Source organism: Pelodiscus sinensis, chromosome 8, assembly GCF_049634645.1.
Source record: "Pelodiscus sinensis isolate JC-2024 chromosome 8, ASM4963464v1, whole genome shotgun sequence".
NCBI lineage: Eukaryota > Metazoa > Chordata > Testudines > Trionychidae > Pelodiscus > Pelodiscus sinensis.
This window is the reverse complement of record NC_134718.1, coordinates 4,417,088-4,429,209: the sequence shown is the minus strand read 5'-3', so window position 1 is coordinate 4,429,209 and position 12,122 is coordinate 4,417,088. Positions and strand designations below refer to the sequence as shown.

Below are 12,122 nucleotides of genomic sequence, written 5' to 3'. Positions count from 1 at the left end.
CCGCCCCGCCCCGGCCCCGCCCCTCGGGAACAGGCCCCGCCCCGCCGCGCTGAGCACCACTGCCCGCCCCGGAGCGGGAGCCCGCAGGATCCACGTGGGGAGCCGCGGCGTCCACATCTCAGCGGCCCCGTCGCTGGCTTGGTCTGAGCACCCGGCCGCCGAGCCGTGTCCCTGCCCGGGCTGCCAGCACCCAGCGCTGGGCGAGCTCCCCTCCCAGCCCGCCCCGCTCTCACAGGGCTCCGGGCTCCCTCCCTGCCCTTCCCTAAACAATGGCAGCTGGACAAGGGAGGCAGGACTGAGCCCATAACCGAGGGGAAGACCCCGTCAGCTTTGTTCTGCTTGCTCCATGGCTAGAGCCTTCCAGACCCGTTCACTCCCCTTCCTGTCTGCTAGGTCATATTAGCTAGCACTTACAATACAGGGAAATGTTTGGCCCTTATGACTGTGAAGAAAACCTTTGGCATGTGACCACATGCAAGACTGCCCCTTCAGTTTTAGCCAGAAAGAAACAATAGATCTTAGACATGTATAGAATGGCTTTAACAAAGCTAAGTTGTGTTGACTCTGAAACCTAGTGATGCCAATATGAAAAAATGGCAACATTGCTCACTATAGCTCAGCTAGTCATTTTACCACTATCACCATTTCTGGATTGGGGAAGGAACAGAGCATATAAAGGGAGCTGGAGTAAAGTAGTACCCCTTTCATCAACTATCACCTACCAGGAAGCGGCTTACACAGAACATTGCTCACCTCTGGCCACTTAGATGCATTTCCATCACCTAAGGCAAGAGTTTCTTACAGGGCTTCGTTGTCCAATTCCCTCAGCCTAATATCCAGAAAAAAGGGCAAACTGCTCAGCTTGTATCTATTCTAGACCCATTGCCATTCTGGGAACAGGCTGCTTAGAGCATTGGTAGGTGTAATGGCTAAGCAGGTAGGATCAAGCAATTGTGGGTGTGCTCTTGGGGTGAGGTCAAGCATCTGCTTGGTACAATTTCAAAAAGAAGCAACTTCTCCCTGGAAGAGGGAGGGTGCCTTTCAGGGCATTATTCAGTGACCTTTCTTACTTTTCAAACAAACATCCCTGCATGAGGCTAATGGCAAACCTGTGCAAATACCAGGAAGCTCCAGCACACGCACATTTCCAAGACTGGGATCAGCTGCAGCTTGAAGTGCAGGTTCAATCTACTTAAACTGTCTGAAGTTGAACAGGATTCCTTTGGTGCTGTCCACAGCAATTCTTTGTTCCAGTACATCTTTAAACATCTCCTAGCAAGGAATAAAGTGACACTGACACAAATCCCCTTTGTCCTTCCAAATGCTTTTGGGGAATCCATTGCCTGCTTTGTCAATTGACTGTTCACGTCTGCCACAATTCAGTCATCTCTGATGTGCTGCTTAATTTCTGATGGTTCCCTTCTTTCCCTGTGCATAGCATTTGGGGCAGAGTCACACATATCTGATGTGTGAAATATTGGCTACATATGGGATTTTCTAAAGAAAGAGCTTAAAATGTGCTTCTATCTATTCACCAGGCTTTTTTTTTTAAAGTCTATTAACACAGAGCATCTTAAAATTGTATCATTCGTACTAAGTCTAGAGGGCAGTAACAACACCAGATACAATGTCCCAAAGTGCTCAGCAATAGCCTAACTGCTCCCTCTGAAAGCAGTGGTAAATCTCCCATTGACCTGCATGGGAGCAGAGCTAGGACAAGCTCATGCACCGGGCACAATTCTCTGTCATGCTATGGCCCTTCATAAGCACACAGCTCACATTCCCTACATACATGGAGAACTCTCAGTGACATAGACTCAGAGAAGGGACCTTGAGAGCTCAAGTTCATCTTTCTGTGCCGCGTTGGCCCAAGCACAAAGACTTACAAATAGGGTGAAGTTTCAATGCTCCTAAGTGACCTAGGAACTTCAGTCCCATGTTGAAAAATTATTGGCCCTTAGGACCCTAAATTCCATTGACTTTCATGGGGAATCTTAAGCCAGTTTGAAAATCAGTAAGGTTCCTAAGCAGTGTTCCCTGTAAGATGGGTGCTTGTGCAGCCAGCCATTCAGGAGAGATTCCAGTGGCACCCAGCTGATTAGCAGAGTGCCCACAGCTAGTCTTGCATTTCTCTTCGTACATGCCTTGGTGCACATAAAATATTTATTCCACACATGGATGGAAAAATCCACACAGGGATGGAAAAGATTAGAGGGAACATTGCTCCCAAGTCATATAGGTGCTTCTGAAAAGGCTCCCCATGGCTAAACACTAACACTGCAACATTAATTTGGTTATTGTATTTCCTGGCATATCTAGCACGCACCTTGCCATGCAGCCAAGGGGCTTGCTACACTGTGCACTAAACTCAGTATCTGACTCAGCTTTGAGCCCAACCCCCTTCCAGTCACATACTAATCAGGCTGACTTGGGTGGGCAACCACTCAGCTCCTGGCTCCCAAGACCCCAAGCCTGAGTCCTGTTGGGACTAGGGATGTAAGGGTTCATCAGGGTAAGCATGAGCCTTACTGGCATGTTTACCAGGTAACTGGTTAACCAGTTGGGGGGAGGGGAAATGCTCCAGGATTAACCTGTTAAACCTAGCATTTAACCAATTAACATTTTAAAGGTTAATTAACATCCCTGTTGGGACAAGGATCCATGCCCTATCCCTGGTAGTGTGGTTGCAGCTCAAGTTGCTGTGCAAACGCAGAAGCCTGTGCAGAGCAGTGTGGATGTGTGGCCGTGGCTCTGAGACCTGGCTCCAGCAACTGTGGACATAGCTTAAGGAAACAGAATGAAAGGAACTCTGTAAACATTACAGTGCTACCCACTGCAAATGCCTGACTGAGTCCTGTCAGCTCTACCACATGATCAGTGGCATTGAGGGGTCTCTGGTGCACACACATCCTGCCTTCTGTTCCTGGTGTGCTAGTTAGGCTCTGTCTACACGGGCAATTGATGGACAAAACTTTCGTCATCCACAGGCACTTAACCCCTCCTCCCAATGGCAAAAGATTTGTCTTCGCAGGTGCAGGTGTGAAGGCTGCTTTGTCCGCAGGCATGTTCTCTTGCCAACAAAGCAAAGCCGTGCCCTCGTGGGGGCTAGTCAAACAATGGTCACACAGGCTGACTTTGAGCAACAGGGCTGTCAACACAGCAGCTAAACACTATGTAGAGTAGACTTGCCCTTTGTTATGTAGCGTACGCTATTGCTCTATTGTCCCTGCTGTAAAAGACCGGCCATGTGGCATGCAGGAGTTAGGCCATGACTCCCCAAGGAAGTGCCCTGACTCTGGTAAGTTTCATGGTGCCTCCATATCATCAGCAGCCCTGGTTTTACTCATTTGAGGAAAATTTCTGCCAGTCTTCCTCTCCCAGTGCAGTATCTCTCGGCTACGCAGTATCTCTAGGCTACGTCTAGACTGGCGTGATTTTCCGGAAATGCTTTTAACGGAAAAGTTTTCCATTAAAAGCATTTTCGAAAAGAGCGTCTAGATTGGCATGGACGCTTTTCCACAAAAGCACTTTTTGCGGAAAAGCGTCTGTGCCAATCTAGATGTGCTTTTCCGCAAAAAAGCCCCGATCGCCATTTTCACAATTGGGGCTTTTTTGCAGAAAACAAATCTCAGCTGTCTACACTGGCCCTTTTGCGCAAAAGTTTTTACTATTGTTTCTTGAGTTTGCCTTGGAACTTTCTGGCAGCTAGTCGGTCTGTGTTCCTTCTTTTTGTGCTTTTGTTGAGTGGTAAACGTCTTATCCGTTTCCCCCCACCATGCCATACCTACCCAGTGGTGCTCTGCTTCTCATCTTGGCCAATAGAACTATGTGGGAGCAGTGGGTATGGAACTCAGATTCTCCTGCTAGGCCACTACAACTAAAGGAGAATCCCCAATAGCTGCTAGAAGTGTAGGGCTTATGATGCACAGCTGAGCAGTTTCAATTCTGTCCAGTAGAGAGAACTTCTGTTTAAACACATAAGCCAAACTATTGAAATGTCAGCTGCGAACAGAAGATCTAAAAGTGATTGGCAAGGGGCTATTTTAAAATAAGGTTTTTGCCCTTTTATACTTCTTTACTGTATATTATGGAAAGGGGCCTTACCCCCTCACTCCTACAAAACAAGGTCATTTTTGTTTCTTAATTTCCATATATCAAAGGTGGTAAGTCTGGTCTTTTCTGGAAGTTTTTCTTTTTTATGGGGGGAGGAAGAGTGGGCACCTTCAGAGCCCAAGATTCAGCCTAAGCTACAGTTTCAAAGTGCTGTCTACACAGCTCTATGCAGAGCTCTGCTACAAGGCCTGATAGCCTAGGCCTTAGGGAGGCTGCGGGCTGTCAGTGCTGGAGACACATCCCCTGGTAGGACTTAGTCAGAGCACGAAGTTCTACCCTTGGGCAGGGGCCCTGATTCACATGGCACTTAGGCTCAGATGATTCAAGGTACCATGGCTCTGAGCATCCCCTCACCAGACTGAAGCACTGACGGCTCATTTTCAGAAGGCCAAAATTCCACTGACAGTCAATGGCCACACAACTACTCCCAATACGCTTCAGTAAATAACTTGCACAAGGACCAAAGGAGTAATTCAGCCCTTCAATTTATTGTCAAATCATCTTGGAACCAAAATCAACACAAAAATAAACTGTGTGTGTGTGTGTGTGTGTATATAACTAAAAATGGCAACAGCAACAAAAATAAACCTTTAAATGAGTTGGTTATATACAGTCAATATCATGTTACTTTGTTGGCTAGATTAATTCAGTGTGATTCAGTCCTAGCAATAGGTCTAAACATTACTGCAGATAACAAGAATGCAACTCAAAAGCAGAAAAAAAATCAAATACCATAAATAAGATAAGGATTGACATTCTCCCCACCCTTGCACAAAAATATAATGGTGCTTTGTGTTGTATTTGTATCTAGTTTAGAGTGGATATTTTGTGCTAAAACTCTTCATGTGAACTTACATAGAATTCCTTCATTTAAATAAAAAACGGAAAAAAACCCACTTTCATAACTGCCTGTTCTTCCTCTTTTCATTCAATTTGTTTAAATTATATTTTTTCTATACAAGGTAAGTACAGTGTCTTTACAAAGGTAAATATACATATTTACAACCATGCTTCTGAAGCACTTTTGAGTCTTCTGTTGATTTTGACAAAAGATACATGTTTTTAAACTTAGAAACATGGCTAATTTATCAAACCATATTGCAAGTCATGCTAACAACTAGTTAGTTGCAGTTAATCAATTTGTATAAAAGCATCCACATAAAAATAGGCATTTTCTATTATTAAATATGGCTGATGCCAAAATAGCAATCTAAACTTTTGCTATTTGTACTGGAAATGTAGGAAGCAGTCTGATGCAAGTGGTTTTATCTATACTTTTTTTTAAATAGAGCTATCAAAAAGAGCATTCATTTTTCACTTATAGGCAAATATGTGGGCAAGCCATGTTTTTTCAAAGAAGTACAAAGATATGCAGCCAGGAATAGCTGTATAAACACAGCTTTACAAATTGATTCACCTTGCTAGGAGGAGGAAGCCAAATGTATGTGTTTAATCAAGAACCCCCCCCCCCAAAAAAAAGGCGCACACAATAATATTTTGCTATCATCTATCCAAATCTCTATGATAAAACACCAGGAAAAAATAAAGTCTTTATAGCAAAGAGTACACTTCAAAATGTGTGCAATCATTCAGTGAAACATTTAGGGGGAAACCAGCCATGGGATTTGCAAACAGGATCTGTGCCCCCTAATATTTTCCATTATTTGCGTTCTATTTTTGTAAAAGCTGGGTTGATTTCTCATGGAAAGTGTACCTCTGTTCCTTTCTATGCACACAATATGCTCACCCATATACACACACACATAGAAAAACCTGCAGGGGTGGATATTATGAAGCAGAATATTACCATAATTGAGGGGGTTTTGTCTAATCTGGATTAAAAAATTAAACTGCCCTCCCCATTTGATAGAGTGTGCCTTATCTTAACCATCACATAAACACATTCTCTGCCTGCCATATACGTTAAGATGCCCACCATGAAGGAGGAGTTGGGAATGGAAGTGGGAGGCAGAATGAAATTGTCATTTAGACGGGGGGGTAATCTCCAAGAAGACCCCCCCAGTTATAGAAAGGGAACAGCTGCGGAGCCGCAGGTTGCCCCGATGCATCACAAGCAAACCCCATCGCACGTTGCATTCTGCTGCTTCCCTGACTCTGCTGCAGAGGTAAGTGCTCAGTTAAAAGCATGAAAACTAAGCTCTGTCATCGCTGTCGGGGTGGAGGGGTAAATAACACAAAGGCAGCATTTGTAAACTAGAAACTGTCTCTTTCCTTCAGTGAACAAGAACAGCAAACCCAGTGTCACCCAGACCCAGGACTGCACATTTCAGCCCCAAACTTGTACCACATCGCCACATCCCCATTTCACTTCTCACATTAATAAACTGGCTGATCTTAAAGGTCTTTGCTACTTGAATGTTGTCTGGAAACAAACGACAGCAATCAGCGCGGCAGGTGTATGATTGCTTTAAAGGCGCAGCAGTTTCACGTAGTTGCCTGGGAAAGTGCCAAACTGTCTTGTTCTCCGAGATGTACCTTTTGGGAAAAGAAACCAGAATAAGATGGTGCCACGGGGGACAGTCACTGGGTTTGGAAAGGGAAAGAGCAGACGGCTTTGGTTGTAAGCCAGGCTGGGCACAAATCACTGCTCTTGACAACACAAGAGAAGGGGACCATGGACAAAAAGTCGGTTGGTCCTGAACAGAACTGAAATAAATACTTTGGCCATTAACTGCCCTGATGTTGTGTTTTAATTTTAATGCAGCAATGGTTAGGTTTTTTTAAAAAATTTACTATTTTATTTGTAAAAAAAAAAAACTATAAGCATAATTCATAAATAGACATTTCTGTTTAAAGCAGGAAAATAGTTAAGTAGCTTCTAGTAACAGTCACGCACATGCCAGTAACAGGAATATACTAGCATCTTTTATTTGCTAGACAAAGAGCAGTGGCCAATATAAATTTCCCCAAAACATTTAAGACCTGTGAATTTCTGACCAGTTCACAGAACCACCATTAACACTTTAGCATGAAGATCAAAACAAACCTAAGAGGACTGTCAGCTCTGAAGACTTTACAAAGCGGAGAAACTTTCAAAAGCGTTATACAAGCTGTCTTTCTGGGCAAATGAATAAAATATAGCTCGTATAATACATTAACACAAAAATCCACAAGATATCATTATGTTTTGACATATTTAAACAAGCATTCGAAATTTGTCTCCAACAAACAAAGCCAAGGAAATAATGTAACCATCTTTACTCAATAAATGAAGGTTACAGGTCATACTCAAGAACAGAACTGCTTGCGCATTAAAAACTGTTCAGCTCCATTGTCATACTTTAAATGTTGGCTCTTAAAACCACTTTCCGGTTACATACAAGCAAAGATTATTATATAGTCAGCAACTGATACATTTTAAATCATTTAAGTTTCTTGTAGCTTAGAAAAGTAGACTGAGGATGATCTTAATAAGGCAGGTGAAAATATCTGTGGAAATACTCACAGAAGCTATTGCCATATTTTAAATCTATCCAATTTGAAATGACCAAAGTGTCTTGTGCTGCACTGACAGCTGCAGGCCAGACTGTGATCTTTGCTACATCCATTGAAATCAGCTGACCTCACTGGTGTGGTCTGTCCGGGTGTGATACAGCGCGTGCGTTCTGAGAACTAGAGATGTTAAACGTTGGTTAAATAGGTAACCATGTAATGGCTGAAATCTTAGTGGTTACACACAGCGGGCTCTGCAGTATAAAACTTAAATAAGCTTTACACTGCAGAGCCTGCAACAAAGCCTCGGAGCAGGGCCACTGCTCCGCTCCCGCGGAGAAAGCTTCCTTGCCACAGCGAAGCCACCTCTCCGGGAGCTGGCTGAGTTTAACCGACACTGTTAACAGTTACAGAGGGGTAGCTGAGTTAGTCTGTAACTGGAAAAACTTAAAAAACAGTGAATAGTCTGGCAGCCTCTTAAGGGGCTATTCATTTTAACTGTTAGTCAGTTACTCATGGAGCCAGGCTCCCAGGTTCTCAAAGGACTCCTCTCCCAGTGCACTGCTTGTGGCCAGACCTTCAAAAGGACTCATCCCCTGGCTCTTTTGACAGTCTGGCATGGGTGTGGGCAGCCCACGTGACACTCAGATTTCCCAGTATGCCTCAGCCCGGCAAGGACAGAGCTGGGTTTTCCCACGAAGCAGTGGATGTGAGGAGGAGGAGACATAGGGAGCTCTCGTGGAGGCAGGTGCTAAAACAGAGTATGGGAGCGGCAGCACGAGCGGCTGTCTTGAGCGTGTGTCCGGCAGGGAGGCTGGGGATCCACTAAGCAGCTAGCCCCTTGCACCCTGTACTCCATTTCTAGCATGCTCGAGTGTCCTAGAACTGCGAATCACACCCCTGCTCCAGGGGGCACATACCCCTGCTGCTCTGTGACCCAGCGAGCTCTGGGCGTCTCTGCTAAGGCTGCCACCAGGCATGCCAGCTACCCTTCCTTTTGGAAATGGGCAGGCAGCATATTGGGGTAACCCTTTCTTCTGCTTAAATAAGAGTCATAATCACTGGCTACTCCCCTGCTCATCTATCAAACCCTTTCCTTCAAATCCTTCTTTAAAATCTGCTTCTCCCAGCAACCCTTCCTCATTAATACACCTCCTGCTCAGCCCTTCCCCTGAAAGCTGGCTCGTTTGAAATGGAGCAGCCCTGCAACAATCTCTGTCCGTGCAGCAGCAGCATAATTAGACATGGCTCGTTTTTCTTCCTTTGAGTCTTTTCTTTCACCATTTTTAAAAACAGATATTTCGGCAAAAAGGTTTTTTTGTTTTAAATCTTCTGACTTTAAAAAAAAATAGAAATTTAGACTTTGGAAATTTGTTTGTTCTACATTGTTGGGGGTTTATTTTACTTGTTTTATTTTAACCTCTCCATCTTTACTTATATAAACCACTGAATGCAATAGAAAAAATTAAGTCTGGATTTTTCATATATATATATATATATATATATATATAGTCCCTCTCAGATCTCTGCAACATGTAAAGGTATCTCTATGTTGGAAAAATTCCAGAGTGGCTAATGAAAAACTGAAATTCTGTAATTATGTCACCTTTCCAAAACTGGGGAAGTTTTGAAAAGTTACAGTATGGCAAGAGGAAAAATGAGAACATGAAAAAATTGATGGGAAAACACAGCTGTCTGGATAATCACACCTACGTTGTTCTTAGTGAAAAACGGATGGGAACAGAGAAAATTAAAAATGTTTCAAATATGTTTCATGAATATTTTTAAGAAAAGCAGAACAAATCATTGTTCCATTTTGAAGCAATTTTCTGAAATTTTCCACAATTTAATTCTCCACTTTTGACTACCTCTAATAATTTTCTGAATGCTACCCCTACGCTGCACTCACCCACAAACCAGCCATCATCACATTTCTCCATGACATCTACAATGTCTCCGTCTCTCAGCTCCAGCTCGTCGTCATTCTGGGGAATATAGCTGTAGAGGGCTTGGTAGCTCAGTCTAAAAGCCAAGAGGGAAAGATGTTACAAAGGAGTCAGTGTGCTCCGCTGAAATCCAATTTTAAACAGCTACCACGTGCCTACTGTATACCCTATTATGGAGTCCAAAATCAACTGTGCTGCTAAAACATGGGTAGGTATTATCACGCAAACCTGGCTCACAGCAAGAAGAAATGGTGCAGCTGCACTGCAAGAAGCACCCCAGAGGAGGACCTGGGTTAGGAAGTTGTGGCTTTCTCTTTGTTCTGCCCTCGCTCCTAGGGAGCACAGCTGGGGGACCCAAACTCCAGCCATTCCTTTCCTGCTCTGAAGTTAGGGTCCATCCACTTCTAGGCACTGACTGCAGTGTCTTTTGGAAAAGTTGGGCATTGCACACTGTGACTGTTCGAAGAGAAGTGTCTAGACAGAAATCATGGACCAAATTCTGCCCTGAGCTATATGCATTTGACTTCACTGCAGCCAGGATGGAGCCTCAGGGTTTGGAGATGAGCCTGGCCCAAGACCCTGGAGCAGTTTGGCTCTAGACCCCAGCTCTATGGCTTGGCAGGTTGGCCCCATCTTTCCTAGGGAGTGAAATCAGTGCTGGAGAAAGGTGCCAATGTCCAGCCCTGGAGACTCCAGTTCTCCAGAGATCAGGCTGGTGGGAAGCCCAAGATCCTCTGACTTCAATCACAAATACTGATTGAGGGGCCAGACAGTTCAAAGCCATCTAGGGCATTCAGAGACACAGGTCCAGTGGCACAGAACAAGTGTTAGGTGGAGGCAAGCTGCAAGCCCCCCATGTCCACAGCTGGGGTGGCTGCGGAGCCCTGAGTGTGGGGCTGATGGTCAGGCTCCCAGGGCCTGGAGAGAAGCCCCTGGGACCCTGGGCAGCTGGGACCCCAGGGCCAACAGTAGAGCCCATGGGGCCAGTAGCCAGGTCCCCAGAGGCAGATGTACTGGTGGCCAGCACCCGCTGGAGCTGGTGGCTGGGCCCTGGGCAGCAGCAGACTCCCAGTCATGGGCTGGCGGCTGGGCCCCCAGCGTGGGGCCCACCCCCTACTTCCCACGCCTATGCACCGTTCCCATTGATACGAATGGAAGTTGTGTGTCTAACTGCCCTAGGCCAGTGTTTCCCAATTTTATTTGGCTGAGGAACCCTTTTCAGCTTTTCAACATTTCAAGGAACCCCTAGGTTTGTGAAGCAAAAAAAAAAAGGGGTGGGGTGGGGCAGGGGAGGAGAGAGGGACCCACCAATTCATGAAATTCACATTCCTTCCCCAAGACCCCCCCCCATCTCCTTTCTGTGAGGCCTCATCCGCTCTGTTCCCCTCCTCTCCATCACTTGCTCTCCCCAGCCCTTATACCTGTCTCAACCTAGTGAGAGTGAGGTGTGGGGTGGGAATGAGGGATTTGGGTGTGCGAAGGGGTGAGAAGTACAAGCTCTGGGAGGGAATTTGGATGCAGGAGAAGGGGCTGTTGACTCGGGGAGGGGGCTCTAGGCTGGGGAGTGTTGGGTTCAGGTGGAAGGTTGGGGTGCTGAGCAAGCCAGGGCTTGTGCATGTGAGGGTGCAGGAGTTTGGGCTGGATATGTGAGGGACTCAGGGCAAGAAGTTTGTGAGTATGATGGGCTCAGGACACAGATTTGTGATGTGTGGATGGTGGAGGAACGTTGTGGCAGAAGACTGAGGATCTGGGGATGCAGGAGTGTGGGGATGTAAGAGGCTCAGGACGGGGGTTCCAGTGTATGATAGGCTCAGATTTGGGGTCAGGTGGTGCAGGAGTGTTATGATGTTGCAGTGAAATGGGGGCTTGGTCCCAATTGGGGGCTTGTTGGCCTGGCTTCATTTTTAAATAAAATATTATGTCAAACTCAAAAGGTTTTAGCATTGTCTTTATATGCGAGAGGGGTGAGGAACCTGTTTTGAGTCAAAGGTCACTGACCCACAGAAAAGTCAGTTGGGGCCACACAAGTGAGATGCAAAAAAACAAAATAAGCTCCTCCAAAAACCCCCAAGCCTCACTAATGTGGTCCCAAATGTGCTGGTGGGGGTAGGTGACAGAGTGCTAGTGGGTGGAAGGATGCTGGCTCAGGTGGCAGGGTGCTGGGGCAAGGTGCTGGGACAGGCAGGTGGCAGGGTGCTGGGGTCAGGGACAGGGTCCTGCTGGGCACTAGGGTGACTGGCAGGGTGCTGGGACAAGGAACAGGGTGCTGCTGGGTGCTAGCGTGGATGGCAGGGTGCTGGGGCCAGGGCCAGGGTGGTGCTGAGTTCTGGGGTGTGAGGCAAGGTGCTGGGGCCAAGGCAGTGCTAGGGTGGATGGCAGGGCTGCCAAGGAGCGGGATAGGGATGGGGTGCAGGATCTGGGAGGGAGCTGGTGGGCGGAAGGGGACAAGGTCTGGGTAGGGTGCAGACCAGATAGGTAGGGTTCCGCGGAGCACCAATTGGGAAACACTGCCCTAGACCATTGGTTCTCAAGCAGGAATTCATGTATCCCAGAGGGGTACACAGAGCTCTTCCAGGTGGTATGCAACACATCTAGATCGATGCTTCTCAA

The 12,122-nt window shown here is 46.2% G+C and overlaps 1 protein-coding gene across 50 annotated transcripts in view; it reads right to left on the bottom strand.

The window, feature by feature from the left end:
* Nucleotides 1-4,581: 4,581 nt before the first annotated feature.
* SORBS1 (sorbin and SH3 domain containing 1) overlaps nucleotides 4,582-12,122 on the bottom strand; it is a 192,371-nt gene continuing 184,830 nt past the window's right edge. For all 50 annotated transcript variants that reach the window (XM_075935646.1, XM_075935647.1, XM_075935652.1 and 47 more), the window contains 2 exons: nucleotides 9,476-9,588; nucleotides 4,582-6,609 (listed from right to left, as the gene is read on the bottom strand). In XM_075935646.1, the coding sequence (XP_075791761.1) occupies nucleotides 6,542-6,609; nucleotides 9,476-9,588 (181 nt within the window). In that variant the 3' untranslated portion in view covers nucleotides 4,582-6,541. The remainder of the gene's footprint in view (nucleotides 6,610-9,475; nucleotides 9,589-12,122) is intronic.